Below are 21,183 nucleotides of genomic sequence, written 5' to 3' on the forward strand. Positions count from 1 at the left end.
TCTTTAACTTTACAATGACATAGTTTCATTTCATTTTGCAATCCCAAGATTAACACTGTATTGGATAATAAAAAAAAAAAATAGCTAGCAGGAAAAAAAAACTACTATTCCGAAAGAGTAGAGGTATGGGCTGAAGGAATAATGAAATCTCAATATGTCCCTCTCTTTCACATACTTGTACTCTGCAAAGAACAGGGAAAATAGATTTATCATTTGGAGTCTGGCCTATTTCACCAAACATAATTGTTTTTAGTTGCATCCAGTTTTTTACAAAAGGTAGGATTTCATTTCCTATCATAACTAAGCAGTATTCCATAGCGTATATGCTCCACATGTTCTTTAACCAGTCACCCATTGATGGACATCTTGATTTTACATATTAGCTCCTGTGAGTTGAGCTGCAATAAATAATGGAGTAGGCTAACACATGATACACATGCTGTTATGGCTGTTGAAGAGCAAACAGTGTCTATATCTTTGATTTTGATCTGAAATCTATAGATACGTTGCCAGTTTTTTCAGAGATGGCCATGTGAAAGGGCTAGAGAAAGCTCCTAGCTTCTGGCTCCAGATTGGTTCAAGTCGCTGGACTTGACCATTTGGGGAATGAACCAGAAAATGAGAGATCTTTCCCTATCTCTCTTTCTCTGTAAATCTAACTTTTCAATGAAAATAATTAAAGATAGATAGATAGATAGATAGATAGATAGATAGATAGATAGATAGACAGAGAGATCAGAAAATGGAATCACCAAATGACCCAACCATTCAACTCCTGGGAAACAAAATCAGCATGTGAAAAAGTTTTTGTATTCCCATGTTTATTGTAGCTTAATTCACTAAAGTTAAGATATGGAATCAATCCTGTTTTTCATTAGCTGATGAAAAAGTATTATGTACACAGCATAGAACACTACTTAGCCATAAAATTATTTAAATCACATATTTTGCAACAAAATGGCTACATCTTGAACCACTATGTTTGGCAACATAAGCCACTCTCAAGAAGACAAACATCATATGTTAATCCTGATTTGTGATAATTAATATACAGAGCACAAAATATCCAATACATGAGTGAAATGGAGATTTTGAGATTTGGTTATTGTTTATAGCTTGGTCAATGCTCTTGAGGGGCAGTGGGTTTTTCCACTACATAACATACACAAAATTAATAACTTTCTATAATAAAAATATCATAAAATAGAAAATATTATGCATATTTCTAATAAAGTTGTGGGTGTGTGTATACTATATGGTTTACCATTCCTCCTACTCTGTAGGTTCAAAGAAAGCTAAATAATTATTGCATGTTTATTGTGGTAGAATTTTTGTAATAGCTGGCATGACGGATTCAACTTGTTTATCAACAAATCAATGGCTAAAACGAATGTGCAACACACTATTATTCAGTCATTGAAAAGAATGAAATCCTGTTAGCCACAGTAAAATGGATGAAAATTGAAGAAATCATGTTGACTGAAATAAGTACCATGTGGAAAGATAAAGATCACAGATTATTTTCATATGCAGAAGATAAAATGTTCATCTGGATATAGATTAGTAATTATCACAGTTCAAAAAAGAGGAGGAGAAGAAGAAAATAATGTTCATTCATTGGGTACCAAAACAGAGTTATATGGAAGAAATGATTTTCAGTGTTCTACAGCATGGTGAATTCACTGCGCTTCATAAGAACACATCAGATATCTTAGGAGGAAATGAAAGACAGGACCTCAAAGACTGAAAATATTTTATGCTTGTTTTTTTCTGGTAGGTACATGGAATATACAGACATTGAAATATCACACTGTTCTCCACATATAATTATTACAAAAGCCATAAATGCAGTGTACAAATAATTGATTTTGAAAACCAGTAGGTAGATTACTATGACATAGATGAATAAACAGAGGGACAAATTTTTCATGCAGAAGAACTCCTGTAATTGGTACAGGTACTGTCAAGGCAAACAAAACCATCTCCCAATGTCTAAATTTGCTCTGTATACAGTCATTTCTTAATAAAGAGCACAGCATGAAATTGGACTAAAAATAGTAACATGATGATGTTTCATTTTCATTTCCATGAAAACTTTCATTGCTATACTTTCCCTTTGTTTGAACTTCTTTGTGAAATCCAATTATGCTTACATAACTAAATTATTTATTGTTTTCAAATGACTAACAAAACAATATACCTAATGTTATAATTACATGTATGTGCAATTACGGTTTCAAGATGAATTTTATCTAGTACTTTTGAGAAGTAAATTGTCCATATAGAAATTCTCTAAGTCAATGTAACCCTCCTTTTGAATTTAGTTTACTCTAATGTCTGAATTTCTTAGGTTGTCTACATTCTGATTTCATATGTAATGTATATAGCTAGTTATTTTAATAAACTATATATAAGAACAAAATAATACTTATCTTCTTCCCCTTCATTCCTTTCTCCCCTTCATTCATTTCTTTTTCAGTTTAATTATTTGAAAATATACTTCCAATTTTTAATGCCCATCATTTGATTACTCAATGGAAAGCTGCTCATCCATAAAAAATAATGAAGTTTCCTTGGGGCTAGAGCACTAGCTCATCTGGTCAATCCTCTAATTCCAAGTACAGACATTCATCTGGATGCTGGTTTGTGTCACAGTTGTTGCACTTCCCATCCACCTCCTTCTTTCTGGCCTTGGAAAGGAGTAGAGAATGAGCCCTGAGCCTTGAGACTTAGCACCTGCTTCAGAGAAACAGAATAAAAAACTCTTGGCTCCTGACTTCAGATCAGCTCAGCTAAGGTCATAGTGGCCATTTGCGGAGTGAACCAGCAGATGAAAGAACTTTCTCTCTTTCTGTCCTTCTCCCTGTAAATCTGCATTTACAATGAAAACAAATAAATCCTAAGGTAAGAAAGAAAGAAAGAAAGAAAGAAAGAAAGAAAGAAAGAAAGAAAGAAAGAAAGAAAGAAGCCCCATCTTTTTCAACAAAATGGATGTTATTGGAGACCAAGGGTACAAAACATCTGAATATACGCTTTGGTTATTGACATTCTGTGATTTGATTATCATTTATATCTGTTGTCCATATTCTTGTGGAGCAGTGGTCTTTCTACTCATTACTTGTTGAACACTATGAGTAGTGGACTCTATTTATTTACTGTGAACCTTAGTGCTTAATTTTTCATTCCAAATCTAGAAAATATACTTGGTCTCATTCTATCATCTTCATAGCATATCTGTACTTCTTATCTTTATTCTAATTCCTTAATAAATTTACTTTTTATATTTATGCTTGTCTTAATAGCACATACTATAATCACCTAAATTCAATCAACAAATGACACAATACCATTATTTAGTGTGTTTTGAATTATAAGTAACATAATGAGCCAGGTTCCTTTTGTTTTTCATTGTTCAAGTTGGATCACAGATCTATACTGAGCAAAAAGTTAAAGAAAAATCCATTTGGTATCACTATTTGCCATCAGTCAAATGCTTGATGAACTCTTACTATGCACCATACCCTTTTTAGAGGTCTCCAACACTGTTTTTCATAGGAACAGGATAAATGATATGGAAATCACAATAATTGATAACTAAGCCATGAGGAAAGTGGAATCCACATTATGTTGGAGATTAGATATTGGGGGGTGGCATTTCTTATTAAGCTAAGATATGGTATATTACTAAGATAATTCTGCAACTATTTACCCAATGTTTAAAACATACTGTTTCATTGTCTTCTACATGGAAGGACACACTACGTTAGCTTATGGTACATAAAGAGATAAAAATGATCACACTTTCATGATACTCTAATGAGGTCTTACACTATTAAAAGGCTACTGCCTGCTCCACACTCCCAGGTTGACAGAATACAGAAATAAGTTTCAACTAAATAAACATATTTAACATACATGCTTATTATTATCAATTATCTGCAGAAATATTATTTTGTCTAAAATAGCATACTAACTTAGAACGTGTCAAATTTTCTAATATTATTTCAACTTTATAGAGACTTAGAAGCTGTTGTTCCCTAACCCCTAAAGCTTGGGCCCAATTTTGAGTAATTTGGTATTTAGTGACTTGCCTTTATTTTCCAAAATCCACTGAGTTGTTAATTAAACCCAGTGCAACATCTCCATGGTGATGGCTCCAGCATCAGGAGAATTAGAAAGAAGAATCGCTAGCTACCCATAAATATAACAGAGATGTCAACTGTTTCATGATCCCTATTGACTTTGACTTGTGGTCTTCGGTCAATGTGTACAAAATGACAGGATGAAACTGGATATCTTTAAATATGGTCTGGGTCTAAAGACTCCAGACCATCATTGCATATCTACAACTATGTAGAGATCCACACCTTCTCACCCTTGTCGATGTTTTGCCCTTAGTTTCTTCAACTTGAATTTTGACTCCTGTTGACTGTCGCTGGCTCTATTTAGAAAGGGAACTGGGAGCTCATCTATGAACATTAGACATCCAATTTGGACTAAGCACCTGAAACACTGAGAATCTGGCTGCTGGACAGGAAGTGAGGGTAAACACCTATGTGCAGAAGGACTGAAGTTTCCACATTTCAGGTAAGGAAGATGAATGAGGAGCCCAAGATGGCATAATATCAGTAATAAAAAGAGAAATATGTGGATTCCAAATAATATTAACAACGATGATTTAAGTACTTAAACTAACTAACCCCTATATATACATTTTGTTATTTTTAAACACACTTTTATTCATTGATTCATGCATGCATGCATTCAAAAGGGCACCAGAACCAGAGACAAAGTGACACAGAAATATTTTCTATTTGCTAATTTATACGCTAAATGGCTACAATATCCTGAGCTTAGACAGACTGATTCCAGGATCCAGGAGCTCCATTCTTGGTTTCCTACACAGGTATCATCTAACACTTTCCCAAGTATGTTAGTATAACATTGGTTCAGAAGCCTACCAGGATTTAAGTCAGCATACTTCTATGGAATGCTAGCATTGCAAGTATGGCTTAACTGGCTATGCCGCAAGGCCAGTCCCTATATTATCTGAATCATTTTTACTCCAAAATTTATATAAGTACCATTGATTCTGATTTAATTTTAAAAGGCACTGAATATTTTAACTACACAATGTTAAATGATTGTTGTTACATGTAGGTCTTTAATTATGTGGGGCCCAGCCTCACAGTTATAATGTCTAATGCAGGGCTATGAACTCAGTAGTTCACAAATAATTACAGGAGATGGATGTAGAGCTGAGCAACCCTGCTCTGAGGGACCACAGAATAAGAAACAGGTAGATTAGCACAAGAATCAATCAAAAGAATGTTGATAATTATTTCACTCTATAATATGGAGAGTATGTAATAAATATTAATCTTCTTTACATTTCTAAAAGATAGATTCAAACTTTAGTATATCAGATTAATCCCTTAATTTTTTTCTTCCTGGAACTATCAAAAGCAATGCCAACACACTGAGAATCAGAAATGCTGCTATTCAAATAACTTAAGTTTGTCTTTTTTCTTTCGTATTCATTTGTTCTCTGACTGCTTTATTTTTGCAAGCCCAACACATAAATTATATATGTATGTATATGTCATCTGTGCGATATTTTCTGATATATACACACAGTGGAAGAAGTAGACCTACTGGGTTACCGTATGAGTTATCTCACAGATTTACCTTTTGTGTTGAAAATACTCGCTATCCACCTTCTTGTCGTTTTTTGGGAAATAATATATTATCCTTGGTTGTCAGCTTTGTGTTTCAAAATATGAATTTTTGTTGAGGAAAGAGAAGGTCCCTGTAAACTTGATTTTCTTAGAAGACAAGATCCGTCTGTGTGCAGTACAGCAAAAACAGAAGGGTATTTAGGCAATCATAAAGAGTCATTCAACACCAGATCAAAGCATAATCAGCTCTACCACAATGTCTACACGATGGAGGCTGTTCTAATCCAGCCTGTGTGTTTTTATCTAAAGGTGTATAGGTAATGCTACAATACTACCTGTTCATCAGTGTCTTCTCCAAAACTTTTCAACTTGTCTTAAATATTGCTAGGACTTTTGCCTGTTCTAAAACTTCTTTTATGATGCTTATGACAGCTTCTCTTACAATAGAGATAACTGAACATTTCTTAAAAAAAAACAATAATTTTTTATATTTGTAGTATTTAGAAAATAACAAACGATGTAATAATAAAACATCAGAATCATTTAAAGATCTACTTCAGACTTCTGATGTTTAGTTCTTAGAATGATGCCTAAATAAATAAATATAATGTGTTTTATAAAATATACCTCTTTAAAAAGACATTGATCACAATAGCCCCTAAATTATAAGCAGATGTCTATGTGCTTTAAATTTCTAAGAACATTTGAATTTCTAGGTTTAGCGCCCCCTGTACCTCCTGCAGACAACAACAAAGTTAGGGAAAAAAAATCCTTTGCTTTTAACAGATGTAGATAAACTACATGTGTGACTTCAGTTGCAGACCAAATAGGTGTTAACTGGCTTGCATGACAGTGCAAGACCATGAACTTGCTTTCTTCCCAGCTCAGGGCAGAATTCCATGGAGCCTAAGGAATTATATCATGAATATTACATAATTATGTGTAAATATGATACACTCAAATAGTTTCTTACGCAAGTGTAGGAAGCATTTCTTGGAGTATATGTAGATTCAGGAAAGTCAGGCACATGTTACAAGGTAATCCAGAAGTTATAGGTACAGAAGATGAATAAAAGGCTTGCCATGTGGATATAGCTGAAGGGACAAGTGATTTGAGGAATATCAATCACTTTTTGGCTATTGTGTTAGAATTATTTGGAGGTACAGCTTGAAGTCCAAGTACTTCGTTTCTGATACTTCAAATGTGGAAATCATAGGAGAGTTGGGTGATGAGTTTGTGTGATGATCCATTTCTGAGTATTCTAGTAATTTTCAGAGATTTTTCTGCCAGATTGTTCTCAGAGGATGTCCACTCCATGGAATGGATAAATGAGACTGAAGTGAGAGAGTTCATCTTCCTTGGATTCTCTTCTCTGGCTGGGCTGCAGCAGCTTCTCTTCATTATCTTACTGCTCCTCTACCTGTTTACCCTGGGCACCAATGCCATCATCATTTCTACCATTGTGCTGGACAGAGCCCTTCACTCCCCCATGTATTTCTTCCTTGCCGTCCTCTCCTGCTCTGAGACTTGCTACACCTTCGTCATTGTACCCAAGATGCTGGTCGACCTGCTGACCACGAAGAAGACCATCTCCTTCCTGGGTTGTGCCATCCAGATGTTCACCTTCCTCTTCCTCGGCTGCTCTCACTCCTTCCTGCTGGCGGCCATGGGTTATGATCGTTATGTAGCCATTTGTAACCCACTGCGCTACACAGTACTCATGGGACCTGGGGTTTGTGTGGGCCTGGTGGCTGCAGCCTGTGCCTGTGGCTTCACTGTTGCACAGATCATCACCGCATTGATATTTCACTTGCCCTTCTATTCCTCCAACCGGCTACACCACTTCTTCTGTGACATCTCTCCTGTCCTAAAATTGGCATCTCACCATAGTTATTTTAGTCAGCTGGTCATTTTCATGCTCTGTGCATTGGTCCTAGTTATCCCTCTATTGTTGATCTTGGTGTCCTACATTCACATCATCTCTGCCATTCTCCAATCTCCTTCTACACTGGGCAGATACAAAGCCTTCTCAACTTGTGCTTCTCACCTCATTGTTGTCATTGTCCATTATGGCTGTGCCTCCTTTATCTACTTAAGACCTAAATCCAGCTACTCCTCAAGCCAAGATGTTCTGATATCAGTGTCTTATACCATTCTAACTCCGTTGTTCAACCCAATGATTTATAGCCTGAGAAACAGAGAGTTCAAATCAGCTCTTCGCAGAATTGTAGGAAGAACTGTTTCCTTTCCATGTTAATGAGAGTTGGACTTTTCCAAATAATGAAACATTAAGTGTATATGAGAAAATTTGTGCAACACATGGGAAAATTATTGGAAAGTCTAGCTGTGTTCAGAATTCTAGGCTCTGGTAAATACTATCGCTTAATCCTAGTCAAACTGGAAACTAACAGTGACAAATGCAAGTCTATGATTTCTAGGGACTCAAGCAGCTCCTTTCTCTAGACTTCTGCTTTTGCTTTTTCTCTGTATCTTCCCCATTCAGTATACTCAGTTGACCATTTTTAAATGAGAGAATACTTCTAAGTGCTTGTTTAAAAGTTTTGTGCGTAAACTACATGAAATTAATATTCAAAGAATAAAATTGCAAAAAAGGACTTTTCTATACTTATACTGGGTTAATGGGATCATCTTCTGACTTTTAGTGCTTTTGTTGGCTTATTTGAGAGATATCCTATCTGACGAGTCGTCCTCTACGTGCCCACAAGGGCTGGGACAGGGACAGGTTGAATCTGGCTTCTGAGGACTCAACCTAGGTCTCTCTCACTTGTGGCAAAGGTTCAGTGTGTTGAGTCACCATTTACTGGATCCCAGGTTCCACATTAAAAGAAAGCTGGAATTGGAAGCAGAGAGGGTACTTTCATTCAGTCACCTGTATTTGGTCCTGCTGCTCATCTGTTGCCTTATTCATTTGGTCAAATTTCTGCATTTGTGTTTTAACTAACACAAATCTAAGTGTATTTGACACACATTGAAGATATTCCTAGCAGCACATGTTGAAAGGAACCCTACTTCTCAAAATGGCTAATACAGGCAAGCAAAATTTAGACTCACTTCATCAAAGCTTGACCCAATCAAAGCTCTTCTTTTCAGAGCATTTAGTTTTTGTTTATCCGAGTCAGACATCTAGACAACGTCAGTGATACATTTTGATAATCTCTTTCACAGGATTAAGACAAAATAGGGAACTCCATAATAAGCATGCTTTTTATATTATACTTAAATTTATTGTGTTTTTTCCCCCAACCTCATCATCAATTACATTTACTTTCCTGGGGATGAAGTGAGAGGTAAAGATGTGGAATGTTTCACTCAGAAACACATTTTTAAAAAGATGTTAAAGTTGCAACCAAAGAATGATTTCTAGTCTTAAGAATTCCCAAGGATGGAATGTGAACATCAGAAAGAGTAAAGAAAAATCAATTTCTGTGACCTCCAAGTTCTTTTATTGATCATGTTCATTACCCTTGGCCACATCCTATCAAGAAAATAAAATGAAGTGATAACCTTTAGTTAATGTTGAATGTGTTAATTTTTCACATCTACGCTGCGTGCTATTGTATAAAAATCTCGCTTAATTTATACTTTGTCACATCATTATAAAGTATATATTATGATGCAAAAAATTTTGCAGATAACAATTAACACTTATCATATTAAAATAACTTCTCTGCAAACAAGTAAGAAGTGAAATAGTAATACTGAATCCACATAATCTCTTAAATTAGTTAATGCCCCTACAATGAACACACTTGACCCTTTGCAAAGATTATGGAATTTTCAATCAATGCAAATAGAATACATGCAGTTGCATCTTTCGCAATGAGAGATTAAGCTACGGCTTTTGTGCAGATGTGACACTATTAGCATTAGACATATGGCCTTCAAATGTCATTCTTTTCCAAGAGTTGTGAATACTTTTATGTAGAAGGTGTAAGAGTACATTACTGACAAGTTTTCAGTATTGCTTTTTTGAGATTATTATGAATATTTGTACGACTGGACTGACATTTTAAATTTTCTCTTTTATTATTATTTTTTTTTTGTGTGACTAAAATTTATCTTAGGTCTGTCCTGCCCACAAAGGTTAAAGTTGAATGTCTCACATTTTTCCTTTTCGAAGATTTATTTTTACTGGAAAAGCAGATTTACATAGAGAAGGAGAGACAGAGAGGAAGATCTTCCATCTGATGATTCACTTCCCAAGTGGCCAAAATGACTGGAGCTGAACTGATTCAAAGCCAGGAACCAGAAACTTCTTCCAGGTTTTCCACATGCGTGCAGGGTCCCAAGGCTTTGGGCCATCCTCTGCTTTTTTCTAGGCCACAAGCAGGGAGCTGAATGGGAAGCAGGGCTCCCAGGATTGGAGCCAGCACCCATGTGGGATCCTGATGTGTGCAAGGCGAGGACTTTAGCCACTAGGCTGGGCCCTAATGTTTCATTCTGAATTAACTACCCTTTGTGCTTGTAGAGAATCCACAATACCACACCTATATTCAAAACTGAACCAGCGGACTTGCAAGATCTGGACCATAGCTGTATTCAGACTATGATTGATTATGTATGAATTTAGTTAGAAGACACAGAACACCAAATTGTAAGATATAGAAACAGCATCTGGAGGAATCCATTGCAGACTTCACACACATTTTAGCCTTCTTAACAACAGAAATGCAAAAATACCTGATTAAAATCCTACCAGCAATGCATTAGGGTAATTTTTTCCCTACATTCTTAACAGCATTACTATTTTTTGATTTTTGAACAATAGCCATTGTAACTGGGAGTTGTAAAACATTAATGTGGTTTTACATTTGCATTCCCTGATGGCTAATGATCCTGAGTATTTTTTGATGTTTCTGCAATTTGTATTTCACTGTTTAAAAATTGCCTGTTCAGGAACCTTCTTCCCTTCTTCACAGGATTGCTTGTTTTGTTATTGTTGGGTTGCTTGAGCTCTTTATATATCCTGGATACTAATTATTTTAGATTTATAATTTAAAAATATTTCCTCTGATACTCTTGTTTGTTTGTGCAGTGTTGCCATTGCTGTGCAGAAGCTTCTTAGCTTGCTGAATTTCATTTATTTTTGCTTTTATTATCTATACTTCCCAGCTCTTGAACAAGAAGTCTTTGTCCATGCCAATGTTTTGCAATGATTCCTATTTTCCTCTTTTAAAATGTTGGTTTCAAAGCTTATATTTAGATTACAGATCCATTGTGAGTTGGTTTTTGTATAGGTTTTAAGGTAAGGGTCTTATTTCGTATTTCTGCATGCAGAAATCCTATTTTTCCAATAAAACATTAAAGATAAAAATAGTAGAAGTACAAGAAAATGTAAAATCTTCCATGTTCATGGATTGAAATTATTAATATTGTCAAAATATTCATTACTACCTAAAGTAATTTGCAAATCATTATGATCTCCATTAGAAACATATATCTCAAATCTGGGAATAAAGTGACCCTAAAATTCATATTAAATCAGAAGAGACCATGGGTAGTTAAAACAATCCTAATAAAAAGTAAAACACTGGAAACCTCATAATGCCTAATTCCATTTCATTTTACATGGCAGTTTTGGTCAAAACAGCCTGCTACTGGCACATGAATAGACATGTCAACTATTGGAACAGATTGGAGATTTTAGAAATTATTCCACACATCTACAATCAATGCCGGGGTCCAGCTCCAGCCAAGTTCTGAGCTCAGGAAGGGTGCGTGGAGTCAGCGAGAAAGAAAGGAAACGGACACTGTCACTTCGTGCGCTCCTGAAACAGCTCAAGAGGCTGTCTTTTTTATTTACTCAGGCAGCTCACAAGATTCTACACAAACAATTAATTGTTCTATTTTTACTTCAAGAATAAGGGGGCATGTACAGACATTCGGTCATTCTGTCTGCACTTCAGGGGTAAGCAGGTGCCCTTAAAAATAATTCTGCAAAATACTGTATTCATAGTCTTCAAAGCAAGCCATTATTCATTCTTCAGTAGTAGCCATGGAGTGACAGACAGGACTCCAAGGCCAAGGAACATGCGATTATCTGCTCATCAGTAGTACATTCCCACCACGTTTCTATTTCTACAATTTACCCATTATTTGATGGGAAAATAGGTTACAAAGGAAAAAAGTAAAAATCCAACACAAAAGTTTCAAATGTTAAATCCCCCTACAACTATGGACTCTACAACCCATAAACAATGAAACAATAATTAAGAGCATGTTTCTTTAATAAAAGCATCCTTAATTTCTCTAGCTACAAATTATAAAAGTAGCTAAAACAGTTACATTTTCTATGCTCCAAAGAAATTGCAAAGACAGGCTACCCTTTGAGATAACAATAACTATATTTATTGCTATAGCCGTTTCAGCTTTTACTCCCATCACTTGCATTAACATTTAGGATATTTATCAAGCCCTTTCCCAGAAGATGTGCTACATATCTGGGCCAGATTCTGAGGCAATGGTTAAGTACCCAATAAGGTGTCCAGAAATGGCATGGGCTTAATTGTGCTCCTGTGTGTAAATTGTTAAAGGCCCACTCACCAAGACATGATTAGCAACAGTAACTCTCAAGGTCACATCGGTTGCAAAAACCATCTCACAGGACCAAACAACAATGCCTCAATGGATTACAGAATTCTTAATGATGTGCTTGAGTGTCCATGCAAACGGGGGGGGGTGAGACTGCATCAAGGTGGTCATAGAGAAATCTGCCGGGCCCTGTCAAATAGCTGGAAGCTCCCCCGGGGCCGTGCAAGCAGGGGAGCTGTTCTCCTACTGCATAGACTCCAGCAAACCAACTAATCACTGAGTAATGAGCTAAAATCACTCTCTATTGAAAGGACAGTCTTTACAACTACTAGAGTTATATTCTTAATCATCAATTAATTTAATTTTATCTGTGAAAATTACACATTCTATTTGGTCACTATGCTCCCTTTATAGGAAGGAATAGAATTTATTCCATGTTCTATTTAAAGACTTGGAGTGGGCCCTGCACAGTGGCCCAATGCTAAAGTTCTCACCTTGAACATGCCTGGATCCCATATAGGTGCCAGTTCTAATCCCGGCAGCTCCTCTTCCCATTCAGCTCCCTGCTTGTGGCCTGGGAAAACAGTTGAGGATGGCCCAAAGTCTTGGGACCCTGTACCTGCATGGGAGACCTGGAGGAAGTCCTTGCTCCCTGACTTTGGATCAGGGCAGCACCGGACATTGCACTCACTTGGGTAGTGAACCATAGGACGGAAGATCTTCCTCTCTGTCTCGCTTCCTCTCTGTATATCTGACTTTCCAATAAGAAACAAATAAATCTTTAAAAAAGAAAAAGATTTGCAGTTGGTTATAGATTTTTTAGCCCTTTTCATCCTGTTCTATAGTTTCCATGAATGAACACCACCTTTCCTTGCCTTCGAATCTTTTTCTTCTGGAGTTTCTCTTCCAACTTGCAGTGATGTCACTGAAAACCATTGTTGAGCTTTCCTAACTCTTATGTGAATAAAACCTTTAGCAACTGGAAGAGGAAAAGCAAATGTATTACCTTCTCAGCATTTTTACTGCCTTAGATTTTCTGGAAACTTAATATGTAAATGTATAAAGAATTTGGAAAGTCAGTAATATTAATATGTGCCATATTCAGGTACTAATTCCACATGGCTAGATATTGTATTTATGATTTTGTGTAGGGATTGTTGACTGATGGCTTGCTGAATGCTTAGGCAATAGCAGAAGTGATCATCTATCATATATAACTAGGAATGCCTAGGCGACAGCAGAACTCATAGTATATAAAACCCTCATCTGAAGGAATAATTACAAGTATATTATCCACATATTTTAAGGAAGTTCAGTTTTACTTTTATTAATTAAAAATATTTTACTTATATAAGGTGAATAAACGTCATGTGTTTCACAGCACAGATTTAGAAGTGTAATATGCTTCTCACTCTACACAAAATCCTGGCTGTGTTCCACACCCACCCTACTCCTCCATTAATTTTTAAAATGTTTCTATAATGACGTACTTTTACTTCCCTTCATAATCACAAACTTAACACCTCATTAGAGAACGCATTCAATGAATACCAAGTGTTCAGTTCCCTTTTGAAATTGCTCTCTCAAATCTGTACTAAATATTTTTCGAGAAGTGTAGGAAAGTTTTGAAATCCTGTGGTAATAGAACAGGGCCACAATTCTGAAGTTGCAGTTATGTTTTGGTCTGTCCACTTGAAAACAAACAGCTCTTGAGGCACAAATACAAGACAATGCTAAAGAATGCAAATATTGGGCCCAGAGTGGTGGCCTAGTGGCTAACATCCTTGCTTTGAATGCGTCAGGATCCCATTTGGGCACCAGTTCAAATCCTGGCAGCTCTACTTCCCATCCAGCTCCCTGCTTGTGGCCTGGGAAAGCAGTGGAGGACGGCCCAAAGCGTTGGGACCCTGCACCCATGTGGGCAACCCAGAAGAGGCTCCTGGCTTCTGGCTTCCGCTCGGCTCAGCTCTGGCCGTTTTGGCCACTTGGGCAGTGAATCATCAGCTGAAAGATCTTCCTCTCTATTTTTTCCAATAAAAATAAAATAAATCCTTTAAAAAATAACATCTGTTCTTAAATTTAACACAGTGGCTCTGGTCAAGATATTAATCATAATTTTCTTTACGTGTGTGAGCTTTGTGATCAGTGGTGGCTAGTATTTAGTACACTTTGAACACATGCATTCTACATTTACTGCCTACACTTTGACACCTAACGTCCCCCTCAGGGAGATGACCTGCATGAAAAAAAAAATGTAATTACAGAGTTTATAGAAGTTGGCATGCTGCTTATCCCCTTATTTCATTATTTCTAGCATTTGCTTGTGTGTTTATTCCCCTTTGATGCATGTTGTTGCTGTGATATTGAGGCCTTGGTAAAAAGAAAAAAGTCCTGAAAATGGAATTCCAGAATTGGGTTGCTCATATGTGTAATGACCACTTAGTAATTCCTTTTTGCAGGAAAACAGATGGATTCATCTTGATGTTTGATTTATTCACCAAGCAGGCACAATAGTAACATAGAAAGAGTTTTAGAATAAAATCATGACATTGATGATCATCTGATAGTCATCTAGACGACGCAGCAGTAACAGTGATCATAGAGATTTCTTTTTAGCTTCTGGCTTTCTTAAAACTGTTGAGAATGAGCTTAGAAACAACAGAATTCAGAAATATTGATAGACAATTTACAAGATATATTGAAAACCAGATTGTCCTCATAGCATATTTGAAAGAATCCACAGGATCTGGAGTTTTGAAGCAGCCATGACTTAAGAATAAAACCTAGGATTTGATTATACATCTAGATCTTAAATATAAGCCTGACTTCAATTTCTATAAGAAATAATTCTGAGATTCTGAGACATTTAACAGGTACAGTTCTTCAGGCCTTTGTGAGGCTGAGATCTTCATCTTCATATCTCTTTGAAACACCCTTGACTGTTGGAAATACCACACCCTCAATACACACACACCCCTAAAGGAATTAATTGTTCTCAACATAAATGACTCAGTAGTTGCACTTGTCATAATTGCCCATCCCTTAACTTTGTTTCTAGGTGGATAAGAGGAATTAGATAGCCATTTATCCTGAAAAAAGAGGGATGGGGAGGGTAAAAGGTGTATCTCTAAGCCTAAGGAACTGTAACATGAAAAATAAAAGTACTAAAAATTGAAACAAATGTGATTGAATTGTATAAGAAAAAAAGAAGGAAATGTGCAAGAGAAGGTAAGCAGATTGCATAGACTGGCGACTGACCAATTTAAATAATTTCAGTGAGCTGTAGGGACAATCCTAAATTTCTGATACCTGATCTTGGGAGACTAAGATATGGAAATAGTGTCTTTTGGTCAGCTCACAAAAGCTAGACAGCTGGGAATATAGAATATGAATTGGTTAGTGTGATAAAGAAGTGGAACTCATTTCTTTTCTGAAGGAATCTTCTTCCCCTGTGAAAGGAGACAGGGAGAGTCCTTCCCAAATGCAAAATCCAAAAATAGAAAATATAGTTAATATATTGTGTTGGCACTTCTGGGACTTTTGCCTTGCTACATAAATTACAGAATCAATGAAATTGCATTCAATATGTGAATTGGGAAGAAATTATTTCTTAAAATATTGATTATTTCTATAAGTAGTCACTATTTATCCACTCATTTAGATCTTCATTGTTTCATCATTATTTTATAGCTTTCCATTTTGTCCATTGTTGATTCATAGGAAATCATTAACTGTTTTATGCAAACCTGCACTTTTCAACCTCAATGCAGTAGCTCATGCACTCTAAGCACGCTGTTATTTGTTTTATATTCGTGGTTTTGTTACTTCCTTTTCAAAATCTATTTGTCCATCAGGAAGGTAAAGAATCAAAGAAAAAAAGAAAAAGAGAGACAGAGAGATCCTATCAATTCATCAGGCTTCTACATGCTTGCAGTGGGTGTGGCTAGGTCAAATCAAAATGCAATCCAAAACTCTCTTGTGGGTGACAAAGGGCCAGTTATCTAAGCTGTCACCTGCTACTTCCCAGATTACACTCCAGCAGGAAGATCGGATTTAAGCAGTGTCTTAACTGTGATATACATACAGTGTGATATATATTGTATATGTGTTGCAACATGTGATATATACATAGACAGATAGGTAGATAGGTAGATGTTTAACTGTGATATACACATGCCTGTTTCTGATTCTGTTCAGAATTAGAGATTTTCTAGATAGGTAGTCAAGTTATCTGTAAAGAGGGACAATTTTATTCCTCTTTTCAACTGATGATTTTCTTGCTGTTATTATTTTTACTATTTCAATCTTTTCCATATTCATAGTAAAGTTTTATTTCACTATCGAGGAACTATGTTTGCATCTGTGAGATCCTCGTAGGCTCTTCCCTTTGGGATCTAGTGTAAAAGAGTGCTCGGATTTTTGTTTCAGGAAAACTGCCTGTGAAGTTTCAGCTGCAACTCAGAATGAAAGGTTGAAGTTCAAACTAAGAATAGATATTTCTGGTCCATCCCTGACGCTTATTTTCCTTCACACCTTATCAGAAGGCCTCTCCTCAACAAGCTGAGAAAGGGATTAAGCTCTACTTCACCCATAGCTTATGATAACATTGTATTGCAGCTTAATGCAGGAGACATGATTCTCGACTCCGGCCTATAAGTTTGGTCTTTAATTTCTGTCATCTGAATTCTGTGATTATGCAGAATTGTTTTTCGAAATAAAATTTGCTTAAGCAATCAGACATGACATTGTAGAAATGAGTTTTCAACTTTCCTCCTTGTTACACTTTCCCTTGCATGTCCTGGAAACAAAATATTTAGTATTGAGTTTTTATTCCTATCCAATATATTTTTTTCTTCATTTTTTATTTTGAATTTTATGGTGCAATTCTATAAAGTCTGGGATTTTCCTACCCGTCCCCAAATTACTTCCCCCCAAACTGATTTTCCCCTTATTATTACAATAGTATAGTCCATCATTCTGTTATTTAAGTGTGTCCTGACACTGCTGGTACAGACAATGCCAGACAGTCCAGCATCCTTTTTATCAAGATATATGTTCCAACAGTTTCACTGGGGATCCATCTTTGATTTGGGAGTAGAGATGCGTACTGCATTGTATCTTCACATCTGGATATGATCGTCTCTATTACACCATCACTACACATTCCCTTAAATGAGAAGCCATGAAATAAAGTCAACAACAGGAATGAACTTAAAAACCAGTAATTTACAGCGCCATAGAGTTAAATAACATGCTACTGATAACTATTTTCAAGGAAACTTTCTTACTGCACAAGATATGTGCACATTAAGCCCTTCCCTGAATTCAACCTTGGTAATTTTCAAGGGGATCTACAGTGGAGGTGCTCATTCTTGCAGGTGCTTTGAATTGTTCATGACCACACGGTTCACTTCACATCATATCTCCCACAGCTGTGCTCACATCTGCCATTCCTACAGGATCAGATCAATTTATATAATGCATCTCTCTCTGTATCACTACAACGCTAAATGAATTGACTTTCAAATTTCAGCACTCAATGAATGGTTGCTCAATGAAAGTCATTCTCTTGCAGTAATTCTCTAGAGGAAGAAACAGATCCATCGTTTGACAGTTTATTTAAGCTTTGGGTAGAAAAGCAAGACAGACTAACTATATAACCTCTCAAAGCACCATGTATACTTCCATCAGCCAATTCAGGTCTCTTATACTTTAACAAACCAGTTCTCATGTATATCTTTGTGAATCTCCTGACTCTAGGCGTTAGCTTCTACAGTTGCCTCAATGTTATGCAACGTTTTTATCAGGAGGTAACTAAACCACACACAATGAAAGAACACTTATCTATATTCTGAGTGATTTACAAAGTCGGAAGATTTTGGGTTCCTTTGTTCTTTTTGTTTTTGCAATATGAATTCTGGTATTAGATAGGTGGCCTTGTCCAAATTGTTTCATTTATTTTCCCTCTTGTATAAGCTCTCCTTAAATCTCAGAGGTCATTAGCACTTAGAATTCCAGAAGGTTATAAATGCTATCCAATCCAATTACAGAATGTGAGTTGATGTACAAATATAGATGGAAATTTTTCTTTCCATTATTTAAGACTTAGATTTGGATCTAAGCACCCAGGTAAATCCTTTTTGAGATGTTTCAAGTCATCTCCTTCCAATCACTCAATCTCACACTATGGATGTTAATCCTCTTACAACTTTCCTCCTGTTGCTTCTTTCAACATCAGAAAGACTTTCAAGACTGTGAATCATCAAAGCTGAAGTCACCTGTAACTTTTCTGGATATTTTGGATTTAAGTGGGTAAGTGTATTTACTTTGCCATCTTATTTAAAGATGAAAAAATACTTTTTAAAAATGTTCAACTTCCAGTATACTGCATAAACAATTTGCGATGAAAATTTTCTGGCCATTTCTTGAGATGAAAGAGACGTTCACTCTGAGTAAGTGCATGATCACAAACACACTCACACATTACCTTCATAGAGCAAATTAAAATGCCACAGAGCCAACTAATCGAACTAATGTAGACGGGGGACAGGAAAGCTCATCGGTGTACATTTGCTTAATTAAAAAATAATTTTGAGAAAAAACATTAAATGAATTATAGAGGAACAGAGAACATATTCTAGGAAATCAGCCGTCTGATATGAGAAAGTACACAGAAACAAAAGAAAAATTAAGTTATGTCTTTATTAATTATTCAGATTATAATCTACAGACAATACCAGTATACAGACATTGGATCATTTAGAATACATTGGTATAATCTCTGCTCCTAAAGAAATTATTTCAGTTGGAATATGAAACATGTATGGGGCAGTTGTATTATTCACAAATGTAAGATAATTTCTAACCAACTTGTAATAGATGCATGATTTTTAAGATCTCTGAATGTTATGAATAAAAAAAATATCTAAATGGACTCAAGCGGTCATGGAAGGCTCATTGAAAAACTTGGAGCATAAAATAGTTTGACAAAAACAATGGGGAAAATCGTAGGCAGAACATTAGTAATAGTACTGTGGCAGAAATAATACTGTGGCAGATTTGTATGGGAAAGCAGTACTGTGCTGGTGGCAAACAATTGAGGATGTTGGAGCGAGTGTTTGGAGTACCAGCAGGGATACACCGTGAGAGGGACCCATGCATGTTGGAATGTCCTACTTAGATTCAGATTCTGCTTCCAAGTCCAAGCTATATTTTTATTTCAGCTTTCTTCTGTTGCACATCATGGGAGGCAGCAGCGATTTATGGGTTAAGTATTTGGGTTCCTTCATCCTGTGTGGAACTGAGGTTCTGGATTCAGCCTGGTATAGATGTTGCATGCACTTGAGAAGTGATCCAAAGGACTGAAGTCTTTCTCTGTTTTCCTGTATTTTCAAATATTTTTTAAAAAGTGAACATTTCGCATAAAGTCAAGAATCACAGAAAAAGAAGCTCTTTACATTATGGGACATAAAACTACTTGGTTGAAAACTGATTAAAATAAAAATCATCCTCTTGATCTTTAAGTGTGTTCAGTAATCATGCTTCTGACATACTTCATTTCCTGGCACTGTGTCTTTTTCTTAACATTCTCATCTTGCAGAGAAAAATATCCCATGTTATACAATTTAGTAGTTTTAGAATATTGTATTATTTCAGAAGTATCAGATGGGAAAATAGATTTTACCTGAACAAACAGTATTGACCTATGCTTTAATACCTTGGGAAAAGTACATAGAAAAATAATACTCTGTCAAGATAAAGAAGGTGTAACATGAAAAAGTAGATATAAAGTGAAATAAAGATTTGAAGACTCAAATTATGCTACATAATCTACCACATGAAAGTGTGTTTGTGTGTATCTGTATACTTACAAATATACATGCACATGTAATTGTATCATTTAGATTAGTTAGATACATGTATGTTACACAAAAGTGTTTTGAAAACACCGTGATAATGGAGTTACAAATAACTTCACTTTTGTCCCCCAAAATTGCAATCCATTCATAGATTTTTCATTATGCATATTTCAAATACTTGCTGAATACCATACCATAAATAACATCATTTGTTATTATCTGCATTCCACAAGTAAAAAAATAAATAATTTCGAGTCATAATGAAGTTCCTGGATATGAGTGACAAAATTAAGACCCAAACTCCTGCATGCTCACTTCTGAGTCTGTACTCTGAGACACAATGTTTTAGAGCTATTGCTTAAGGCTAATGTATTGTGATGTGGATGTGTTGTAATAGTGGGGAAAGAAAACAACATGATAGAAAGCACATGCGTGCTAGGATACAGGGAAACACATACTTTAAGGAAAATAATGTAAAATTTCTTTTTTTATAAAATATAATCTTATTAAACTGATAAACTGAAAGAATGTTATCTTATTAGGTAATTTTTAAAAATAGTAAACAGTTTCATTTTATCTTTCATGTTCCTGTAATGTAGGTAATTGTTCCTCTATTGATACAGATTAATAATTTCCTTTTCCAAAAAGATGCATATATTCATATTTATTGGAAAGGTAGATTTACTGAGTGAAGGAGAGACAGAGATTTTCCATCCCTTGGTTCATTCTCAACTGACTGCAATAGCTGGAGCTGAGCCAATCCAAAGCCAGGAGCCATAGTCCCAAGCATTTGGGCCATCTTCCACTAGTTTCTCAGGCCACAATCAGGCAGCTGGATGGAAAGTGTAGCAGCCTGGACACAAGTAGGTTGCTACAGCTTAAAGGGAAGGATTAGCCAATTGAGCCATTGTGCCCGGTGCCAGATTAATAATTTCTTATAAAATAATCAAAAGGTGTATCTATCTAAGACTTGGAGACAAAGAGACGTTAGTATGCTGTGTTATAATACACAGCGAGTGAAAGTATTAAAAATGCTTTCATTGCAATGACAGTTATCATTTTCTTTCCCACATTCATGCACAGAAGTTATCCAG

The 21,183-nt window shown here is 35.9% G+C and overlaps 1 protein-coding gene across 1 annotated transcript; it reads left to right on the plus strand.

Moving 5' to 3' along the window:
- Positions 1–6,993: 6,993 nt before the first annotated feature.
- On the plus strand, positions 6,994–7,935 carry LOC121171557 (olfactory receptor 10K2). The gene has a single exon (XM_041003286.1). It carries the CDS (start codon positions 6,994–6,996, stop codon positions 7,933–7,935), a length of 942 nt encoding a protein of 313 aa, XP_040859220.1.
- The last annotated feature ends 13,248 nt before the right edge of the window (positions 7,936–21,183 follow it).

The sequence above is a fragment of the Ochotona curzoniae genome, unplaced genomic scaffold (assembly GCF_017591425.1).
Source record: "Ochotona curzoniae isolate NIBS_2020 unplaced genomic scaffold, NIBS_Ocur_1.0 scaffold_2683, whole genome shotgun sequence".
NCBI classification, from domain to species: domain Eukaryota; kingdom Metazoa; phylum Chordata; class Mammalia; order Lagomorpha; family Ochotonidae; genus Ochotona; species Ochotona curzoniae.